This window comes from Gobius niger (assembly GCF_951799975.1).
Source record: "Gobius niger genome assembly, chromosome: 19".
NCBI classification, from domain to species: Eukaryota; Metazoa; Chordata; class Actinopteri; order Gobiiformes; family Gobiidae; genus Gobius; species Gobius niger.
In genome coordinates this window covers 11,757,827-11,781,338 of record NC_136870.1, presented here as the reverse complement: position 1 = coordinate 11,781,338, position 23,512 = coordinate 11,757,827, and the positions used below count along the sequence as shown (strand labels likewise).

The window sequence follows — 23,512 nt, the reverse complement described above, 5'->3', positions numbered from 1 at the left end:
CTCACAGTGCATTTCTCGTGTGCTAACATTGTTTCTCCCCTCCTCGCTCGCTCGGGGTTATGTAATTCCACTTGCTAACGTCCCACATGACACGCTCCATGTATATTGCATCGACTAAAAAGCTGGTCCTTCCTCTGCACTCAAGGCTCCCAGGATTTCTCATCTCCAATTAAAGAGGAACCAAAGTACTGCATCACTGGACGGGGTAGGACAGAAATAATTGACACCCTCGCTACTGAATTATTGAGTTTGTTTTTCATTCACTGCGCACAAAAAGTCTCACGTCATGGGATGCGTTCAGTGACACTGTGTGTGTAGCCGGTGAAATAGGAGACGCGCTCTGGACACATCCTCACTTTAATTGCACTTTCTCCTCTCAATGTGCTGAGAGCTCACACCCTTTCAAATTAGGAGCTGGACAGTAATCACCAGTGAGGCCTTTAATGTTGGCTTTTGCATAAAACTGCTGTTGCTTTCGAATGGGGTGTGTCCAAAGTCAGGCTCACGGGCCATTCATGGTACATCATGAGAGGTCGGTACAGATTAGTCTTATAAATGCCATTAACTTAAAGTGATAGTCTGTAAGTTTGCAAAGTGAGGAGAGATATGGAATTTGAAAGTAAATTATCAAAATTCCTTCCCTCTTTAACCAGAAAGCACTTTCTTGCTTTACAAAATTAGGCTCAAGCTCCTCCCCCTCCCTCCTGATTGGACCTGACAGGCTGGATCACAGGAAACGCTCGTCTCATTGGTCAACGCGGGAGGATGCTAGACTCTGATTAGTTGCTGAGATCCGGGAAGGAGGTACTTTACAAAAAATGATATGTATATTATAACTTCCTTTAAGTACCATTAACTTAAAGTTATAGTCTGTACGTTTGCAAAGTGAGGAGAGATATGGAATTTGAAAGTAAATTATCAAAATTCCTTCCCTCTTTAACCAGAAAGCACTTTCTTACTTTACAAAATTAGGCTCAAGCTCCTCCCCCTCCCTCCTGATTGGACCTGACAGGCTGGATCACAGGAAACGCTCGTCTCATTGGTCAACGCGGGAGGATACTAGACTGATTAGTTGCTGAGATCCGGGAAGGAAAATAATATATATATTATTACTTACTTTACATCAAAATGCAAGACCAGGTGGTTGCTTTTGCACATTTTATAAAATGTGTAAAACATTTAGACTTTCAGACTATCACTTTAATGTATTGTGGAAAATAGAATCATGATCTTTTCTGGTTGTTATTTTTCTGGGCTGAGTGTCAATACAAATAATAGTCGTGTAGAATCGCCACCCATTTGGCTTTGGTTGCCGTGCTGTTGCTATGCTGTGACATCACCTGCATGCCCTCTATTATTCCTCCAAAACAATAATTAGCAAACAGCATTTTAACTACAGCAAGCATTGGCATAAAAGCAACAAATTAGTGATGCTGACGGTGTCGCGCCGATGAAGCCAGGCGTGATAAATTACCTAAAAGCCTTTTTTTACTTTTCAAATAAACAGACGCTGGAGTGTTTCGCATCTATAAATAACCGTGTCTGATTTGTATTCTGCCGTAAATGATCTGAAAGACTGTTTTTTTTCTTCCTGCAGTGTCAATCTCTCCTGCTAAATACAGTACCGCGCACAGCAGCTTAAAAGAGTACAGGTGACCCGAGAGCTTCATGTAGAAAGACGTGAGAAGAGGAAATGTAAAAATATTCAGTTATAAATTATTCTGCATTGGTTTTCTATTTTCAAAAATCATGAATTAAGTGCAGTGTGTGATCACTACAGTACAGATAGCATGTGTTTATGTATACCATTTACATGTTTTAGATATTTGATTTCTTTGTAGGCTGTAGCTATAAATGGAAACATGTCAAACGGTTTAGTTGAAAGCAACATTTCACCAAATCTCCCAAATCTAAATCTAACATAGTGTTAATCCACTCAATGACTAATCGATCAATCGTGTCTGCTCCACTATTTATGATAAATGACAACTAATTTAGTAATCGTTATTGTTGCTAACTCGTTCATTTAGAAATATCTGCTAGTTGCCACTAAAGAGGGTATGCAGATAGTGTTCCCTCATGGTAACAGCATGGCAGCAGAGCCAAATGAATGGCAAGTCTGTTGAGGGTTCCTTTCAAAAATGAAAAGAATGTCTATCTATTCCCTCTGTCTTCAATAAACACTCAATGTTCACATATATGGATTATTATTTTTATTTGATTTCACTTAACAGCCATTAAGGCTATTAAGTGACCTGCCTACAAGGCCAATAAAACATATTTTGGAAATAGTGTTATTTCAGAGCATGTATGTAAACAGAGGCAGCACATGACTGACCTCTGTGTTACTGTGGGTTAACCTGTGTGGACATGGTAATATTAAGATCCATATAAATGTCAGGCTCTGCCCTATGACACACATCCCTCATGTCTAAAGGACCTCAATACAACTACACCAGTATTGAGGGCTCCCTTTCCTTCTTTCTTTCTTTCCTTCTGTCTTTCTTTCTTCTTTTCCTTCTTCCTTTCCTTCTTCCTTTCCTTCTTCCTTTCTTTGTCTTCCTTTCTTCCTTTCCTTCTGTCTTTCCCTTTCTTTTTTTCTTTCTTTCTTTCTTTCTTTCTTTCTTTCTTTCTTAGTTTCTTCCTTCCTTCCTCCATTCCTCTTTTCTTTCTTTCTTTCTTTCTTAGTTTCTTCCTTCCTTCCTCCATTCCTCTTTTCTTTCTTTCTTTTTTTCTTAGTTTCTTCCTTCCTTCCTCCATTCCTCTTTTCTTTCTTTCTTTCTTTCTTTCTTTCTTTCTTTCCTTCTTTCTTTCTTTCTGATAAACCTCTCAGAGTTTACACATGGTTGGAAAATCACAGAAGGAGTTGTGGCTCTCAGGATTATTGCCTACATCAATACATTTTAGTGACCCCATTCAAAGCCCAAAGTTTACCGGCACAAATCACAATAACTATTGTCTTTATGGCCTTTATAGTCCACAAATCTAGCCCCCAATAAAAGCATATGAAGTGGCAATTCATATTCCAATGTTAAACAGACCCCCTCTAAACTGTACAATATAAAGTGCACGCTCTTGCACCCAGAGCAGAGACCTACATTAAGCCTGCACTTGCTCTGGGAGGGAGAACACGGTTGCACTGATCAATACGGTTAAATTGCTTCTCTATGATGCATGAAGCAAATTAATGCGCAGAAGCCCAACATGTCCAGGGAGCGCGGTTTGCTGCAGCAGCGAGTTGGCTGGAAATAAAATGTTACAGACTTTGAGAGTTAAAGCCCAGATAAAAAAAAAAAAAAGAGGCTATATTCTCCTTGAGGTTTGCTAACGATGTTCTTCTTGGAGGCGATACAATTGGCAAATGATTATTGATCTGCGCACGAGACCGGCCTGGCTGGCTCCAAACACTCTCATCTCGAACATGTTCTAATTACGCAGATAATTGCGCGTGGATCCATCAACACATGCGTGGATTCAATCATTTCTAAAAGAGACACACGCGTGGAGAGAGCGCACAGTTAGAAGACCTTTCCACATTTCTTTGACTTCTGTGGCTGCATGAGGTGAGGAGGAGGAGGAGTGAGAGAGCGCGCAATCCCCTCAACTGCTATACAAAATTACAAGAAAAGAAAGACAAAGAGGCCGCATTAAGTCTTAATATGGGCAGCCTTGGGCCAAACTAATAAAGGCCCAATCGAATCAGCTCTAAATAAATGATGGCGCTGTAGTTTAATAACACATCATCTCTCTTACTGACAGCATTGGGCCTGACGTCGCCATACGTCTTCATAATCGCGCAGGTTCGGTGTGAAGGGCGCTTCTCAGGGACAACGGGGGTGCGTCTGAGGTGCCATTTATTGGGCCCAGCTCAATATTTTTTCAAGGGGTTTACGCGAGCACCAGCTCCACCGCGTGGCTACAGGAAGTAAGGCAGCCAGAGCCAGGACTCCACTTTTGAAAATATGAATTTAATAACAAGTTCGTGTTATTGTTGCATTCTGACAGTCTTCTTATGAAACAGATGGGGCTGGAAACTCACACAAAGTAAGGACAACTCTTTTTTTTCTTTCATGCATATATGAAAATAAGACTTTTTTTTATGTTATCTTAACAAACACGACTACACTGTGGACACTGCATGTTTATTACCACCACAATATGACTGCTGTAGTTAAACGTTCTCCCGGCTATATCACACAGCCCTGTGCAAAGGCAGGTTTAGTAAAGTACACATTGAAACAAACAAACATCTGGAAGTAGATACCTCTGCCAAGTCATAATCTCTTACAGTAGATTATCAAGTTAGAGCATTCCTTTATCATTTTGTCCTTGACCAACTATATTTCCTGAAACGTGACCATTTTGATTTGTTCATATATTTTTTTATACCTCTTCCAAACATTTGCACTGTCCCATGTGTTAATCACAATAATTCATCAGTTGATTTTAAGGTGTAGTATGGTCACAGTGGTGCATTTTATTGTGTCTAGCCTAAATATAGAAATAGACGCATAGAAAACATTATAGGAACCGTAAGAACTACCAATGACCTCTTAAATTAGAAAAGTGCTTATTAAAAGTTGACCTGTAAACCATGGAATTGTTTCGCCAAATCCATATAAAATGTTTGTACATTTTCCAAAAGTTTGGATTGAGATGAACAGCTTAAGACAAAGAAATACAATCGAGGAAACATTCATTTGTGAGTTGATTTACTTTGAGAATGCGAATGAGCAGTACGTATCATTCATACAAAATGTATATTACTTTGAAGAAATGTGCAAACAAAGCTTATGAACAAAAGGATGCCGTAACATGCTCTCTGATGCTGGCATTTGGAAAAATATACAGTTATAAATATATACACACGTCTACATACTCACTGTGGCCATTAGCAAGGGGCTGCTTGCATAGTTAAGTGCATGCATAAGCCGTTTGTCATGCAACAATATATTTTATGAATGAGGATGCCTCTTCAGTCCATGTCCGTGTTTGTGTTGTCCTGATGCATGTGCGCTGCTGAGGGCACATGTGCAGACAGAGGATGGGCGGGGCCACACCATAATGTGCTGTGTACATGTATGGTGTTTGATCCAACAGGCATGTATATCAGGAGATGAACGCAGGGACAGCAGAGTGTTTCCAGCCTCATTACTGAATAGCACTTCAATTTTCTTAAGTACAAATCATACGTCTGACATTGTGAAAGTTTCCCTTTTTTTGTTTCTGTTGTGTTTATATAAAAAATATACATACCGCTTGAGAAATTTAATCTGATTCACAGTATATGTCAGTGACAATATGGCATGGCTAGAATACCACATTACTCACTGTTTAGCTAGACTATTAGGCTTTTTGTACTTTAAAAATATCATCTATTTAACCACTTAAACTGATTGACCAAATAGGCCCAAAAGACCAAGTCAGAGCTGTCATTGTGTCCATCTTTGTTTATACAAGCCCTGTGTTTAGGGGATTGAATCGCAGTGTTTTGTGAGTGGGGTGTCTCTGCACTGACCCTGTTCATCTGAGCGGAATGTGGAGATGTGTGGCAGTCACGAGCTCCATCTCCCATGTCCAGCGGGAAGAGGGTGGTGTCTAGTGAGGGCTAACAGATTACTACTCGAATAAAACATAAACATTAGGAGCGCTCCACACCTATACATACACCAATGACATGGTCCCATCCCGCACTTCTCTCTCCTGTCTCCTTTATATCATTTGGCTGAGTAAAAATACTTTAAAGGCTTTTGCACAATGACTACATCAAGGAGCATATGTAAACAGCGGTTTGGGTTAAATAGGCTTAATCGTGGTTTACTTGAAATTACATTTTCAGTGCTTAATAAATATTAAAATTTAATATAAATTTATCAACACCTGCAGTTATACAATTCAGATTAAATACTTTGATTATCTGAGGCACTGACGTTGTTGATATATCGCTCTGAACCCTGATGGAGAGCGGTACAAGAGTAGGTTTTTGGAACAATTTCTCTGCATCAGCATGTTAGGAATTACCAGTAAACTTCATTTGGTGACTCAGTAGTCCTTCTTTCCATCTTGTGCAAAGTCACTTCTGAACTCCCCTCCTACTGAGACAGTTTCCTTCCAGCTATGCTACAGACAGAACAAGGCAATCATTTCAATACATGTGCAGTCCATGCTTATGTACATTACATTAGTATAAGTAATATTCCTCACAACCAATGCAATCCATACAAAGTGCTTTGTTAAAATCCATTCCGAAATGAATTTCTGGTTTGATATGGCAGCAGGTGTTCAGCAATGACAAGAGGACCCACAGATGTTTCACAATGTCCCAAACAAGAAACAAGAGCTGCCCAGGAGAGAACCCCCCCTGTCGTTACTTGGACCTCTGGCTATTCTGTGAAGAGCTGATAGGAATCTTCCTGGTCTGCATTGGTTTCCTGGCAGACTCCTTTTTGCCGTCTTTAGTGTTAGCGGAGGCCTGCGTGGTCGTTTCCGCTCCAGAGGTTTTGGATTTTGTGGGTGGCAATGATGGCGGTTTAGCTGCTGCGGAGGTCTTTGAAGATTCCTTGTCTTTGGCCTGATTTGATGCAGTTTCACTGGGTTTTTTACTCGCTCCTTGATGCTCCTTCGCGTCTCCAGCTCCATCTTCGTGACTTCCTGCTTTCCCTGTGCGCCCCTCCTTGGGCCTCAGGGCGGTTTTAAAGAAGGACAAACCCTTATCCTCGGTCTTACTGTTCCTTCGCGCCCGGGATGGGGGGGCCGCTCCGGTTGAGGACACCCCCACGCTTGAAGATCTTAGACTGGTCATGGATGAACTACTACTGGAGCTCCTGCCCACACCCGCGGTGGGCCTGGCCGCTCTGCCTTCTGCCTTACCCGCACCCGCCGACCTGGATGAGGGTGGACCCGCCTTCCTCTCAGCGGCAGCGGTCGTCCGTGGAGATTCTCGACTAGCGTTCCTATCTGCAGCTTTAGTCCTTGCTGATGACGCGCTCCTTTCTCCTCCGGCTCTGGGCGAGGGCCTGCGTTGACCGTGAGAGCCTTGAGAGCCTGGAGAACCGCTTTTCCGCTGTTGGGAATCGGGGTGTAGCGAATCCTGTGTCTGGGGAGAAGCTCTTTTTGATGGTGTGGCTGTCCTTGAAGAGCCAGCTTTAGCAGTTTTGGGCGTGGCATCGCTCTTATCTTTCGGGTTAGAGGGAGACACAGCACCCTTCCGGGATGGGGATTTGTCAATGGCTGGAGACGCGGGAGAGAGTGAGCTGGACGATGTGGAGGAGGTAGCCGCGCGTCGTTTCGGACTTCGCTCACTGTCCAATCCAGGTTTGGTCGCGCCTTTCTTGGTGACATCTTGAGCTGCAGGTCTCTGTTTGGGCTCTTTCACAGTCGGCGTGTGGCGCGGGCTGGCGGACTCGGCAGGACTGACTGCGTTGTTGTTATCCGCAGGCTGAATGGAGCTCCTCTGCTCAGCTTGGGCCACAGCTCTGGAGTGCACCTGCTCTATCAGTCTCCGGGCTCCGTGATGGCAGGACAGACGCTCGAGTTTGGGCGATCCGCTGAAGCAGGTGATGTTGTCGGCCACCTCTCCGATCCGCTCCAGAGTGGGAGAGGAGGAGTGGGATTCCAGGGAGAAGCGCGAGGGGGAGTTGGAGCGCAGCTGGAGCTTGGCTGAGTGGGACCAGGAGGGTGTGCCGTTTTCACTCAGCGCTAAGGGGCTCGCGATGGAAGATCTGGAGGAGAAGGTTTGTCGCTGTATTCCTCTGACGGCCGGGCGACTTGATAATCCTGTACACAAAAGGACATTCCAACTTAAAAGCCTCAATCCTATACAAATCCTCTACATATCTTCAAGATACTAAAACACCACTGTTAGAAATAACTAGGACTATGATGATAATTTCTTCTTCCATACAATCACTATAGACAGTTCACCTGATAAGCCACATTTGATTAAAATGGATGCACAAATGTTTCTTACCATCATCTTCACTCCTCTCTCCAGTGAACTCAGCCGACTCCGACAGAGAGGCCAGAGAGGTGCGTCTGGAGGACCCTGAGGAGGCCTGGCTTGGAGGACGACTACCCATCAGCCGACTGATCCAGTGCTCACAGAGTGAGGAGCTGGTCGACCCTTCAGCAACAGTTCATATATTCAATAATTGAAGTTTAAGCTGTTTAATTCAATAAAGATACTGTATTTCTTTAAGTGACTGTACCTCCCACAGAACTGTTGGCTGACCAAGATGGAATGGTGGCTCTTCTTTGATAAAACAAGATGTATGCAGTCTGTTTACACACGTCATCATCAGAAATGGGATGAACATCGCTGTCGTCAAAGCAGTACCACTGCCCATCGATGGAGTTCTTACAGTGCGCTGCAGACACACACACAGTCTTACTTCACTACAGTCAATGTTAAATAACAATGTGTTCTACAGTCAGTGTAAGCATGTCTGCTCTCTCACCTGTGTAATGGCCTCCCTGCATGGTGCCATGATGATTACACACAGCGTACAGGTCATACAGGTAGTCCTCAGGGTCACGACCCATGCCATAAGGTCGTCTCCATGGAGACCAGTGGGAGGGCAGGCTCCAGCTGCTCTGGCTGCGTTTGACCATATGGGGTGCCATGTCCATGCCGATGAGCGGAAACTTCACCATGTTCTGCATCTTGACCCGCCGGTCACAGTCCTGTCTGAACCGCTTGAGGTGGAGGATGAGGATGTCAGGGAGAGTCCACAGGCTCAGCTTGATACTGCCCTGTTGCAGCTGCTTGCAGTGAGGGCAGCGCCAGGCGTCGTCTGGGGCAAGCTGCAAACAGCATTTCCATGTGTAAACGTAAGACTAATGAAGCATGAGCAAATAGAGTAGGTAGTGCTGATGTGATATATTACCTGCTCCTCTTTGGTGTAGAGCTGAAAGCACTGGGCGAGGGAGCACGTCTGAGGCTGGAGGTGCTGCTCTTTGGCCTGCCGCACACTTTCAGCATCTGGGATGTATTCATCCTCTGTTTTTTTAAACAGACTGCACAGAGATGAACACAGCCAGTAGAATACACACAATACATTATTATACATTTGTCAGGATTTTACTTACTAGTCTTTTGTCTCTTTGTCCCACTCAACAACTATTTTGACATGAGGTGGACCCCCTGGACCACAAGACTTGAAGGCTCTAAAATCAACACAAAAGTTTTAAACTGAATGCCCACATTCATTTTTATTCCACTATTTTCTGAGCACTAAACAACATCGAAGCATTTTGCAAGTGTTTATCATTCCAAACATTGTCTGCTGGTTCCATGAACAAACATTGCCCCCTGGTGGTGGACTCTTACCTCTCCACTGTAGGATGGCACAGTGGTTGCTCTTCTTGAGGCAAAAGATAAGTAATCCCAACCACTCCTACCACACGTAAGGTGAAGGGCCCCACCTATGTGACATAAACACGCATTTAATTCGACATCCAACGACATCGTTATGCTTTATACTGTATATAAATAAGTCTTACCTGTACATTAACTCCAGGCCTCATGAGGTGCCTCATCTTCTCTAAGATCTCTTTCTGAAGTGTGTCCCATGTCACTGTTCGCTCCATGTACAAGATAAATGGATTTCCAAACCTTGAGGGAACACAGTGACTTTTGAACTTTGCTCTGTCATGTAATGCTTACATTGATGAATGTCTTACCTGCGCCCCTGCTGTCCTGCGCAGGCCCTATTGCACACCAGCAGCACTATCTTCTCAGCCTGCTCGCTGTTCTTATTGGGGCTGGGAGGGGGGCTCGGAGAAGGCTCTTGAATCTGCGGCGATATCCGGTTATTATCCGTGCCGTACTTCAAGTTGTTCTGATTGAGATTTGCATGTGGACTCCCTGTTTGGACACACATAATGCAGAGAATGAGGCACATTTTCTTCTCAGTGAGTGATAAAGTGACTGCCAATTGTCCCTGCATTTGAGACTGAATAGAGGCCACTAATGCTGTAATGGCTGACAGATGGGTGGATTGGAGCTGAATAAACAGGATGCTGTACCGCATCTCTTGGAGCGGATCTGGTCGGGTCTGAAGAGCTCTGGAGTCTCAAAGGCAAAGATGGAGTCGCTCTCCTGAATGATTTCCAGGTCATCATCGTCATCACAGAAGGAGCGGTGGAAGCCGTCATAGTACATTTCAGTCAAGACAATCTGGAACAGGCAAAAGACCGAGTTTCAGGAATAAAATCAAGTCCATTAGTCTAACACACAGGGTTAGCACACTCAGTACTGAACATTTTAGGGACAGGTGGTCACCCTAAATCGCTGTGATTGGAGAGTTGTACAATATGACAAAATGGTGTGAGGAGAGTTCAAGACACTCTGGGTGCTGTAAATGGTTAGTTAGTCTTTTGTTTATCATGTATTTCCAGAAATGTTCTAAATGTTAGAGCAATCCAACTCGAGAGCTCTCACCTGTTGAGCAGGGATTTTGGTCTCGTGAGCGACGGCTTGCCGGAGCCGGGCCACAGTGCCGGACAAAGGTGCGGCCACCCCGACTCTCATGCAGCTGGAGCACTTTCCCTGGTACACCACTGTCACGTACAGCGGCCTGCGGGTGTCACCAGAAATCACATTAATTGGCTGTTCCCGAGGCTGACGTTTCAAATATGTTCCTGCTTCCTATATTTAGCTCCACCTGTCAAACCTCACGGTGTTTGTTTGTGCCGGATTTGACATGTTGCCTAATGTTGGGTTCGGTTTGCTGAAAATATTGATTATACTTTGTCGTCGCCGGGTGTGCTTACCGAGTGTGAGGGACGGGGATTGGCAGTGAGATGCAGAGGAAAGGATCAAAGGTGTTGCTCTGTTTCTGGCAGTGAGGGCAAGTCAGTGACGACCTGCGCAGATGAGATGACAGGTGAATAATACACAGTCACTCTACACACAGCAAGAGACAAGAATAACACGTGGATATGAAGCTAGAACGATTTATTTTCAGACTGTTTGATTCACTAAAACGGTACTAATAGGCAGTGTATTACATTGATGGTAGTTGATTTCCTGTCATGGCTGGTCTGGTTCTAACAGTGTACAGGTTTGGGCTGTAACAGTGGTGTTCATTACACATTTTAATACTTATGTGTCCTTTTTGGCAAGTTTTACACTCTAAAACAAGTTCCACATATGTTTCAACAAGCTGTAATGATTCACACAAAACCAAGTTGAGATTATTTCATTTTCTTATCTTTTTCTTCTGAGTTTAACCGATTTGTAGGAAGACACCTGCTTATTATTTCCCATTAGTTTCAAACGGTAGAAAATAGTGTCCGGATTAAATGTGTCACCTGTATTGTGCCTGAAACAGTTCCTGTACAAAAGAGCCAGGTGCTGGTAGTGGAGATCCTTCTGGCGCCCTTTCTTCCTCTACTGGTGGCTATCAACACAAACAGGGTGGAACTGTAACGCAGTTTCTTTTTGAAAAGGAGATATTTTTTTTCCGGTCCATTAGTTTTAAAGGAATAGGCCACTGTTTTTCCATACTGAGATATGTTCTTACCTGAGCTTAGACGAGTTGATGCGTACCTGTCTGGTCTTTGTGCGAGCGCTCAGTCACGCAAAGAGACGTAGCATTTAGCTAACTGCGCGGACGTTGAAGTGCTCCTAAGGTGTCAATACGCCTAACAATGTAGTACCCCTTTTTATCCGCTGAGAAAATGGACATGTTTAATTTTGTGTAACTATACTTGGATCATGCAACTACTCACGTAACTGTATTTAAATACGAAACATATGGAAGAGCTCGTCGCTTCTAACTTCACCCCTGTTTGGCCCCATAGAGGAGAGGAGGCTAAATGCTAACAACATCTCTGGTCTTTTTGCGTGACTGAGCGCACGCGTAAAGAGCAGGTACGCATCAACTCATCTAAGCTCAGGTAAGAACATATCCTGTTCCTTTAAGTACGTTTAAACATGTGAAATGGTGATGTCCTTTCATGACCTTACCTTCACGGGTGGCCTGATGTCCGGGTGCACAATGTTGTTGAGGTCTTCGTGAACGCGGTCCAGAAGCCAGAGCAGGAACTCCTGAGCGTCGTGCTGCGAGTTCCCTCTGAACTGAAGGGCGCTTTTCGACACCACGTTCTTCGAAAACAGAGAAACAAGGTCACACGTCTAGATATGGGGACGTCACAACAATGCAAATTCACAGTGCTATTATTATGATCTCTAACAGATTTGTGCTTTAGAATTCCATTGTGTCAGTATAATGTCTGTGTTTGAGCAATTTGAAGATCGTCACAGGGGTCAGAACACTATTTTATTTTTGTAGTCGTATTGCTCAACCCTATCATGTGGAAATGTCGGCTAATTACAGCGATATTAACCATGACATTCACATTATGATCGTATGATGCGAGTGTTCTGATGTCACATGAACACAACCGACTGCACAACCGGCTGATCCCGACTTGCCTGTGCTCTTAGGTGACATTAGTGCACCGTCTAGCATTTTGTCAGCACCACCCTCGCATTAAATATTCAGACCACAGTGATTAGCATAGGGTTAAGGGTCAAAAACGTGCCGATGCAGCTTTTTAAACAGACTGAACTGACAGCAGACCTATCCCTCAAAGGTTGGACCAGACAGAAAAGTCACTCCATGCTTCTCAAATGTCCCACAAGGTCAGCGACCAGCTCTCTGTCCCCGCGTCCGCCAGCCTCCCGGGACAACCCTGCTCATTTTCAAGGCATTAGAGGCGATAACCTCAGCAATTCAGACTAAACCTGGGAGCGACAAATACATCTGGATTGAAGTAGTCTAATCAAAACAGCAAATGAACTTTCATACATCTAGTTGATAATAGGATTTAGATTGCCAATACAAGAAGCTTACACTTAAACGTATTCTTTATGAAATGCCTTTAATGTGTCTGTATGCTATATTTAAAGTTGTAATACAGCCATGTGTTGTTGAAGAGTTGGCTTTGTCTATGATTTTACTATTTCTGAGTCCATTTTTCAGAAAAACTTAATCCAATCTGACACTTTGTTCTCTGGCAGCCAAGTGAGACAGAAATAACTGCACAGAAATAGCAGCATGGTCCAAAATAAGCAATGTTTTGTCTGGACTTCAGTAGAGTTCTTATCTTTTGTCGTTAAGTCCCAGATTTAAAATAATAATTTCAGTCAGAGAGAAGAAGATCAGCATAAGCACAGAGAGGTTGAAAGTGTAATTTTGTACATTGGTGCTGACCGTGAACAATGGTCAGATAAGACAAGGAGAATAGAACACAAGTAAATAAATGCCTGCCACCACTTGAGGTGTGAAGACAAAGTGTGGCCTGGAAGTATTTTTAACTTTAACAGTGAAATTTGGTGGTAGGAACATGTTTTTCACAAACAGATGGCACAAAGGAGGAATACTGGTGGCCAAGTGGGACAAAAATGAAAAGTGGGATACATGTATTTCATCAGAGCTTAACACACAAGATCTTAGTATGAGGCATAGTCTGAGGAAAGAGCACATCTCAAAGCTGTTCAGAGACCATGCAGGTCTCCCATCAGTTTGATTGTGGCCTTGTCTGTGTTTTGTGATATAAGGCCTAATCAAGGTGCAGTGAAACAACCTGAGGGCAGCCTCTTACCTTGAAGTCCCTGCTGTGCTGCGGCGTGTACTCAAAGGTCCAGAGTGCACGGACCAGGCCGGACAGCTGCTTGGTGACCTCCCCAGAGTCCGGCTGAGGCGGGCTGCCCTTCTTCTGCACCAGGACCCCGTTGGCCTTGGGCTTGTCGCTGCCACTCGGAGTCTCAGTCTCACTCCCGGTGAACTGCTCCAGGGCCAGGTACTCAGCGAACAGCTCGGTGTTGCTCAGACACTGGAGAATGGCGTTCATGAAGCAGGTGTTCCCATGGTTCTTTAGCCCCGCTACTCCTGGCACTTTGTCCCCAAAGAAGGGAAAGCCGCCACAGTCGCTGTCATCGGAGGCGGCTGAGCCCCCTGTGGTGACTGGGATGAGAGCTGAGTCGTCCTTGTCGTCCTGCTCGCTCTGTTCGTCTGTGCTGAAGTGGGACAAAGTGGACAGTGTCCGGAGCACCCTGTTCATAAAGCTGCCCACAGAGCGCACAGAGCTCCTCCGGAAGAGCTTCTTACTGAAGGACTTCTTCTCTTTGTTACTCACTACTTTGGACATGGTGAGGCAGAGTGTCACAAGTCAAGTCCCTTAAAATTACACTCACTTTTTTAGTTTGACACAAGGCGCGGACATCTCTGTCGATTACACAAAGGGCCCCCAATTATGGGATTCAAAGCCGTGAAGTGCAACACTGCGTCGGATTGCATAAACAGCCGCCTCGATGGGGAGAGACATGAATGCCTTGAAAACATGGGGCAACAGCCATTCTCCCCTTTGAAATGAGTCTGCATAAGCATCACTTAATTATGTCAAAAGCAGAGATTACAAGAGGAGGCGAAACGGAGGCAAAGGAAAAAAATCAAAGTGAGATTACAATTAGCCATTAGAGAGTGACAGGCGGGATTCCTCATCATTTATTAAAGAAACCGCAGCTCCACCCTGTACATTGTATTCAAGGCTTTACATTGGGTGCGAGCTGATGTTGGCGATATAAGGATAGAAGGGTTTACGCGCCAGATACGGTATTTCCCGTCTTTACACTGGGGGTCCGTGCCAAAGTGTGGGATCCCTCGAGCGGAGCAAAACAGCCCGCCGCCGCCGCTCCCTCGGCACGGCCTGACAGTGAGCATCTTTCCTCCTACCTCTCTTCATGGCGAGGGAGAAAACGTCCTCATCCAAAACGAATCGCCGGCAGCTGCTCGCGGTGGTGTGCGCGTCTCACTCTTGTTGTTGTTGTTGTGCGGCGGGGAGCTGGGAGGCATTCAAGGCCGTGGATCCTGTCTCCATCACATCGTATGGTCTCCTCCACAGCACATACTGCAGCCAGGCAGCAGCAGCAGCAGCAGCAGCAGGCACAGGGCGGTAACGGCTGACGTCAGGACCAAACACGCTCCATGTTGGCGGAGAGCGCGCAGGTACACACGCACTCACGTGACACAGGCAGACGCACGAAAACACCTTACCATTGACAACTCTCATTTAGCGGCATATTTTGGTATCAGGTGTTCATTGATTTTTTTTTTTTTTAAGGATTTCAAACACAAAATGATTTGAATTGAAAATGCCATTGAAATGCAGCGTAGTGTTCGGAGCATCAGCGTGAGGAACCAATCTGTGGAATAAAGGGCTAATATATACAGCAATAAAACAATTATCTTATTGTTTTATGCTCTCACAATTCATGACTGAAACACTACATTTTTAGTAGCATTATTATTTCTTGTGAGGTTGCATCATTTTCTTCAATTGAAAGTATAGGCTATATTTTTTCTTAATGCAGAACTGATAGAGACATCAACACTTTATATAAATTATATGAAAAAATGTTCTTATTTAGAACCGTTTCCCCACATTTATTATACTTTATGACCAGCCCCTCATCAGTGGGGTGGTACCTGCGATGGCCAGTGAGAATTCAGGGTGACCTGTGCTACCCCTGGCCACTCCCTACACACAAGAACAAAAAAAAGGTCAAAGTAATGCAATACCTGACTGGTGTGCCAGTAGTTAACATCTCCCTCACTTATTGCAGATTTACATATTTCATATCATGGAATACATTTGTGGAAGAAAAAGCTACATTTATGCAGAAGCTCAGTTTATTAAAATACTATGTGACCCCATACACAAGTAACAACCACTGTATCCATACAATATACTGTGTACACATTCTCGGTTACTGCATAAAATTGGAATGAAGATAATCTGATTTACCTTTGCTTGTCAAGACAATTACCAAAGGCCACACATGCTCGATTATTAAAATATAAATTATTATCAGTACACTGGCATCCACATCGAGTTTTTGTTTGCCCTTTAAAGCAGGGAGCCGTCTAGCTTCCTTTATCCACGGAAATATGTTACATAAGACAAAGACTCATCTTCTAAAAATCACAAGGAACCCATCCCCACACTTTCAGATTGTAGTTAGTTTCTGTTTCATCTATCTTTAGCAGCTCAGTAGTCGATTCCACGGAGAGCAGCGATGGTGGAGCTGAGGCGTCGGGGAAGAAGTTTAGCCGTTTGTCTGTATTCCTCTGGTTTTGCTCTCAACAAAGTCACTATGTGCTGCAGTGTACGAGACGGCTGCAGTCCCAGAGCGTCCATCACGTTACTCAAATAATCTGTCAATCACACAGCAGTATTTCATACTTGTATTCTGTTACTATGAAACAGGGAAATGTACTCTACAACTGAACGTTACCGATATCTGTGGCCAGTTGTTTAGTTGAATGAGGGCTGAGTTGAGGGATGAGCAGAATGGAATCACAGTAGGTTTGCATCGCGGCACGAGCGATGGAACCCAACCAGTAATCAGCCGTGTTGTCCAGTTCACCAAGGTCATCCCCTGGAAGTGGAGCCAAGCAAAAGCAAGTGTCAAATGGTGAGTCACAGAAAACGCATTGTAAGTTATGGACAGTAACCTTGCTCTGGGGGGAAAGGCAGCTTCCCTGCGTGTAGGGCCATCTCAAGGGCAGGATCCTCCTGTGTCACGAAGGGCTCCAAGTGGAGAGGTAATGACATAAGGTACTGTCCGATCTGAAAAAAGCACAACTCCAAATGAAACTGGTCTAATAATTATCATTTTATGTCATCATTTTTGTTACATTGCTTAAGTGGATAAAGATTACAATGATATCCTCCTCTCATCTGGGATATTAAAAATGTGTTTTTACAGGTAGTAATGCAGTATTGGAGCATCCATCATGTTCATCACAATAAGATAAGTGGTACACACAGTGCTGGAGTGTCGACTTACGTACATTTGTAATGTATTCTTGTGGGGAGAGGCTGAAGTTTGGTAGATCTTCTGTGTAGCTTTCTCCTAAACCAGGCCCGTCCTGACTCTGTGGAAAAATGTGTTTTCAAATCAGATCACATATTGTTAATGCTCCCAACCGATTTACACACTCAACATCCAGGAACTCCCATTTTGTCAATCACTGTTTAAAATCAAATAAGAGTGAAACTCAATCCTCACCTCCATCTTGGAGACAAGGCAGAGCTGGTGTTTGATCTGCAGGAAGACTGAGTCGAAGGCCAGCTGATTGGCTTGCTGGTTCAGCCGGGTCAGCGCTGCTCTGGGCTCTGCTAAAAGACTGGAGTTACCTGTGCCTTTCTCCTGAAGACAAAATGAAAGGGTTTGTTAGTGGGCTATAAACGGCACATAACAGAAAGACCACACTCTTCTCTTAAATTATATCCACATTTGGTTTATTCTTTACAGACCCTATTTATCATATATTGGAATACATGAACAACATACCTTTAAATTGTAAAGGAGCTCCATGAGGCTGTTGTACTCGACCAGGTTTCCTCTCTGAAGGTAGTTATACTCCTGCCAGGGGTTTTTGGTGCTGCTCTTCCTCTCTGTGGAGCTGGCCTCCTGGATACCTGCCAGGCTGCGTGGGCTGTACGACTCCGATAAGTATTTACCTGCAGTGCTCAGGATCCTATCGCAGAGATTCATCAAGAACATAGGTGACCGTTTGAATAGTAATTGGAAATGTACCACGCTGCTTTTTGTGTTCACAGTGAAGAGGAACCTAAACCTTTACTCACTTGTTTGACAGCTGCTGCTCAAAGGCTCCACACTGTCTCAGCAGCTCTCCACAAGTTGCGATAATCCTAATTAGAAAATAATACAGTGACTATGACGTCTCAGTACATTGTAAATGACAAATGCAAGTGACAAATGCTCAGGAATTTTACAGCGACGGATCAGAAACAAAACCGTTTTTTTTTTTCAGTTGAAGAGGAAGATCAGGTTGAAGATCTTAACAATAATGCAATATTTTCTGTTTCTTGCAAGGGTTAGCTATTGTACAATATCACAATTTGCAAGCATACACATCTACAAAAAATACACGATGCCCTAGTCTGTCACAAACAACAGTCAGTGTTAATACAAACATCTTAAACGCTTACCTGACAGAATTTTGAAATGCTGTCCAATCTTCTTGAAAACCAGTAGAACTGGGTGCATCCTCAAGTTTACACTTCTTCCTGATCGACTGCAGTGTTCTTGAGAAGTCAGACACATATCTAAAACAAACACAGACATTTTCCTTGTAAGATGAGTACAGTACTGATTGTAAATAACTTTATTACACACTAAAAGCAACTTTACTTTGTAAATAGAGCTTTGAGTGCTTTAAGGAGTCCACACACTGCCAGTCCATCAGTCAGTTTGATGCAGCGGTCCACTGCAGCACTCGACAGTCCAAACAACTTGCCGACAGAGTGGCTCATCTCCTCCACACAATCAATAACCTCCCCATGTTCCTAAAAAGTTAAAGTTAAAGTGAAAAAACAAAAAAAACAACACATATATTCATTTTAAGAGATGTGGAACATACCAGTGGAACTGCACTGATCTGAATAAGGATATGACTCTCCTCCAGATCTCCATACTGCAGCTGATACGGTTTATACGGGTCATACAGGGCACACACCAACTCATTCACCTTCAGGAGGTTCGTCTCCCCTGTAGACCAATTACAGTATGAATCGAATTAGACAGATGTTTTTCCCAATTTTTTACCCGACATTAGACATAGTAGCCTCTCAGTCGTGATCATACCCAGGTGTGGGAGCATGGCGGCCTCCAGACTCTGTCCAAAGGTGGCCGTCGTGTGATGCAGTTCCAGTAAAGTATCGAGGCGCTGGTCCAGTGCCGCTCGCTCCATGGCTGAGCTGAGACACACAGGGATAGACGGTACCATGGCACCCAGAGTCTGAATCAGCAGTACAGTCACCACCTCATAGGGATTCTTGAAAACCTGCATAAAAACGCCAGGCAGGAGTTAGAAGGAAAACCAATTTCTCTAAGTTAATGTAGACGATGTGTTTGTTACCTGGCTGGTCCACTGAAGTTGTGAATGCCACGTGGAAAGCAGTGTGTCATAGAACTCTGCCAGTTGCTGGTTTAGACTAAGTTCACTCTGTGAGATGTCCTGCCACATAGTCGCCAACTGACCCTAAAATGTATAATCAAGGAGAAGTTTAAAGCCATTGTGCAAATCTCAAAATATAAAAGTATTTTTGTGTTATTACTTTGTGGCATTTGTAGTAATACGCAAGAAGCTGTGGCATTCTGTCAATCTCAGTAAAAACTTTGACAAACAACTTGGCTTGATCTGTAAAGACAGACAGGAATATTGTAACACAGTTATAGTAGAAAAGATTCTCAGATATTGTTGACTGGGATGTGTTGATTTAGTTAAGGACGTTTCACCCGTTTCTTCAGAGGCTTCTTCTCACTCTAAGAATGGAGTTTTCCCCACTGGTTCAGTGTAGACTACAAATAAGTGGAGTTCTGACACTTTCTCTCTTAAATAGGCTCCCAGCTTGAGTGTTTTTAGCCAGACTTATCATTTGGCTCAAGAGTGAAAGGAAACTTCAGAAGACATCATCCAGTCAACAATATTTGAAAACCTCTTAAAAAATAAAAAAATTCCCCAGCGGCTAAACAACATGTTACGATTATTATCTAATGCATCTCTTCAACCCACATATGACCACTCAAACAAGCACCTATAGACATGGAGTTGAAGGTTGCCACTATCTGTGGGCTGGCCAGAGCTTCCAGTCTGTTTTTGAGGGCCTCCAAATGGACACACTTCTCAGAGTAGTCAGGCGTGTCAACCAACATGGCCAAGCTGTTCTGCATGCTGGTTAGTTTGGATGATATGAGAGCAAAATCCTAGAGAGAGGAAAGCACACTTAAAACAAACTGAATAACACCTTCACAGTTTATTCAGTGGTTACAAAATGCAATTGTCATGAAAAAGTATGGACGAATAATATACTTAAGGAAGCTACCTGTGTTTTAAACGTCTCTTCGATGTCTGCGCTGAGAGTGGTCCATTTATCTGCTTCCTGTAGTGCATCTGCTGCCAGCTGCATGCGGCCCTTCACTTTGTCGATCTCCACCAGCACCTATTACAACATTCACAACAGGTAATGCGCATCAAGGTCTGCCACAATGTGAACTACCAGTCAGCCACCATTGTGTTTTCCATGTGCCTACCTGCATAGACTGCGCAGTGTCCTGCTCACACTTCTTGATGTCTTCTTTGACGAGAATCATCTGCTCTTTGAGGAATGATGCCTCCTGCTTCAGCGCCTCCACGTCCCGCAGCACTCTGGGCATGTTCTGCACCGCCTGGTTACTGCTCTCTGACACCAATGTGGCACAGGTTAGACAGATTTAATATGCATGGCTTTCCTGACAAGTACTGCAATGGCTGTTTTGCAATCTTAATTGATTCAGGTTACAGTGCCCATGTTTATAATGCCTAAACGCCTTATGAATATAACATCAGCCACCAGCAATGCCTGCTGGTACGGTCCCTACCAAATAAACAGAAGAGGGGGGAAAACACAAGAGACAATGTGCACTGTAATCAGAATTCAGACTGAGATGTCTAAAAAGATGTCTGATCTAGAGTTAGAAGTTTTCGCATGCGTTTAATCCAAATGGAGACTCGTTTTCAAAAGGTTTTACCAAAACCTGCAGCATGTTCACTTATTGCGATTTCAGTGATTATGGTGAATTGTGCCGCTCTAGCTAAAACTTCAGGATGTTATAGTTAGTAGGAACTGGCTTCTGTAGTGGATCATGGATTTGTGGAGAACTGACCCTCGATAGCATTGTTGACTTCCTGGATGAACAGCTGTAGTTTCATGACTAGTGTTGCTGCGTGCGTGTCCGCTTTCCCCGGCGCATCCTTCTGCACCACTTTGAAAGCGCCATTCACCCAGTCCTTCACATCAAAGTCGTCGTCCAGAAACTTGGAGAAATCCATTTTCGCCGTGTCCAGTCTCCGCACAGGTTTAAGGACAGCTCTTCCCCTGCAGTCTGTCAAAAACCCATCGCTAACAGGAGCTAGCTCTTGCCAAACAAGGGCTTAGAGACAAATATAAAATATATTGCCCAAGAAAATGAAATAATCATGATCACCAAATACAGCTCCAACAAAGCGACGGCTTCCTCCAGAGTTAAATGTGAACGGGAACAGCATAAAGAGAAGAAAAAGACACTTTTTAGTCCAACCTTTGCTTTGAAGCTGATTCTTGACAACAACTTCCTGTTTGTGCGCTCTGTATGCGGTCCCCGGAAACACGAGCTTCATCTCTCGGTGGTTCTGCTGGATTTTAACAACTGCACATGCAGAGAAATGTTTTGCTTTTAATTGAAAAGTAAGAACACATTAAATCAATCCGTGCGGCAAGGCATATTTATTTATACCCCTTTTTATACACAAGGACCAAGGTAACTCAAAGCGTCTAAAATAGATTTATTTATTTAAATGCTATAATTAAATAGAAGTCTGTGCGGTGTCACTGACTCATTGCAGTAAAAAAAGTGATAAAGGGGACTATGGCACATTTCTTTACTAAATCTGTAAAGCACTTTGTGTTACATAATATATGAAAGCGCTTGTAAAGATTGATTGATTGATTGATTGATTGATTGATTGATTGATTGATTGATTGATTGATTGATTGATTGATTGATTGATTGATTGATTGATTGATTGATTGATTGATTGATTGATTGATTGATTGATTGATTGATTGATTGATTGATCGATTGATCGATTGATCGATTGATCGATTGATCATAAAAATGAAGATATTGAATTTACATAGTTTCCTTAGTTAAACGTTCTACAGGATCCTTCTGGTTTTAAGAATCCTATTAGAATGCTAATAGATTAGAAAAAAGACCTATTGAAATCCTATCTTCAACAGGACTTGCATAATCCTATCGGAATCCTATTGGGCATTCTAATATACAGTATGTGATGTATAGTACAGATAAGGCAGAGAAAGTTGTGTCACTCTTTTCAAAGAGTCAAACACTAAAGGATAAAACAACTGGACTCACATCCAAGATGTAGACCGGGGCAGACATGGCCACCAGATATAGACGTGGTGGGCGTGGATGGTGAATTTCCAGTGACATCTGGTCATCCAAAAGAATAAAATCCTATATAAGAAAAATCCTATAGGACTCTTATAAGATTTTATCCTATATGCTATAGGATCGTCTAGCTTTATATTCTAAACCACTGTTTTTGTCATGCTTAGAGCATTGGCTTCTAACAGAATGGATTATCATTTGGGTTTTGAATGTTATGCAAACTACAGTGTCAGATAGTGAGTGGCTCACAGACCATACATCACACAAGGATCCAGGTTCAGCTGTACTCTGGATATACAGTACATTTTTGAGACATTCACTCCAGACTTGAGCTGAGCAGAGATGGGGATACTAGATAAAATTAAGAATACGATGTCCCAGGCTGTCTTCACTCCCTCTACTCTCTTATCGGGACGAGGCGGGCTACACATGGCTCAAATCTTGCTGTCTCTGGTCACCTTTATCTTGTCTGCATTGAAAGGAGCCAGCAGCCACACGTACTGGAACTACGCCATGTTCACCTGGTTCTTCTGTCCGCTCTTCACCCTGGTCATCACCATTATAGAGATGTTCAAACTCGAGCTCCTGCTGAAGATGTGCATGGACTGGTCTGACTTCACCACAGGGATGGCCATGTCCTCTGCACTTATGACTGTGTCTGTGGCGATCACCTATGTCAACTTCTACTTCTGCCTGACCTGCATCCATGGCATACTTGTGAGTGTTTTTGCCATCTTGTGTGGACTACTTTACACTCTTGAGGTCATAAAGGACAAATTTATTGACAGGAAAAAAGGCAGTTACTTGGCAGCGCCACCAGGGTTCTTCAAAGTGATGGAGGCCTTTGTCAGCTGTATGATTTTTGTGTCTTTGAGTGGCTACAGAGACAAACCAATGGTCATTGTATGTGTGATCCTATACATCATTCCATTTCCTATTCTCCCTCTGATCATAGCCACAAACATCCTGAGCAAACTGAAGATGTGTTTGCCCTTCAGCTTGGACCGTTTTGTTTCTATATTTCTGGTCATCTCAGTGCTAGTGTATGTGTTTACAGCTATCGTCTACCCAATTTTTATGTTTAAAGGCAACCCTCGTCCTAGTGACTGTCCCCCCAGCTACTGTATCTGGGCCATACAGTTCATGGTGGTATTTTTCACTTACATCAATCTCATTCTTTTTACTCTGGATCTCATTTTCACGCTACTGGGGATTTGTGGTTTTAAACGTACCTGATGTCCAGCCTGTATTACACTGCTGCAAAAACATTGTTTTGTATACCTTTTATATATGGTTTGCTCTGTATGTCTACTGTGGTTACAATGCAAAGTATGGCTCAGCATTTTTTATTTTACATTCTATATAAAATACAAATAAATATGTACATAAAGATGTATCAGGAATCTTTAGCCTAGCAAGACGTTAAAGACGGTTCACTGCATTTGAATTTGATAAGGAATGCAAATTGCATTCAAGGGGAAG

The 23,512-nt window shown here is 43.4% G+C and overlaps 3 protein-coding genes across 3 annotated transcripts; 1 reads left to right on the top strand and 2 right to left on the bottom strand.

Annotated features, from left to right (window-relative positions):
• Window positions 1-3,656: 3,656 nt before the first annotated feature.
• LOC306978870 (ubiquitin carboxyl-terminal hydrolase 31-like) lies at window positions 3,657-14,947 on the bottom strand. The gene is made up of 15 exons (XM_079577560.1): window positions 13,612-14,947; window positions 11,972-12,109; window positions 11,314-11,402; window positions 10,774-10,866; window positions 10,442-10,577; window positions 10,027-10,177; window positions 9,682-9,865; window positions 9,502-9,613; window positions 9,329-9,423; window positions 9,088-9,165; window positions 8,886-9,015; window positions 8,457-8,802; window positions 8,208-8,366; window positions 7,970-8,122; window positions 3,657-7,776 (listed from the first exon to the last, which is right to left on the bottom strand). Exons 1-15 carry the CDS (start codon window positions 14,155-14,157, stop codon window positions 6,368-6,370), a joined length of 3,819 nt encoding a protein of 1,272 aa, XP_079433686.1. The 5' UTR covers window positions 14,158-14,947; the 3' UTR covers window positions 3,657-6,367.
• On the top strand, window positions 14,750-23,266 carry LOC306978316 (myeloid-associated differentiation marker-like protein 2; the record flags this gene model as incomplete). Its single annotated transcript, XM_079576839.1, has 3 exons — window positions 14,750-14,897; window positions 14,979-15,014; window positions 22,512-23,266. 3 exons carry the CDS (start codon window positions 14,750-14,752, stop codon window positions 23,264-23,266), a joined length of 939 nt encoding a protein of 312 aa, XP_079432965.1.
• Window positions 15,713-21,201, bottom strand: cog7 (component of oligomeric golgi complex 7). Its single transcript, XM_079577915.1, has 17 exons — window positions 20,744-21,201; window positions 20,132-20,280; window positions 19,924-20,040; window positions 19,636-19,804; window positions 19,156-19,238; window positions 18,957-19,079; window positions 18,683-18,881; window positions 18,459-18,586; window positions 18,230-18,384; window positions 18,028-18,144; window positions 17,662-17,727; window positions 17,366-17,552; window positions 17,081-17,221; window positions 16,863-16,946; window positions 16,524-16,638; window positions 16,304-16,447; window positions 15,713-16,223 (listed from the first exon to the last, which is right to left on the bottom strand). The coding sequence occupies exons 1-17, from the start codon at window positions 20,907-20,909 to the stop codon at window positions 16,057-16,059; spliced, it is 2,310 nt and encodes a 769-aa protein (XP_079434041.1). The 5' UTR covers window positions 20,910-21,201; the 3' UTR covers window positions 15,713-16,056.
• Window positions 23,267-23,512: the final 246 nt, after the last annotated feature.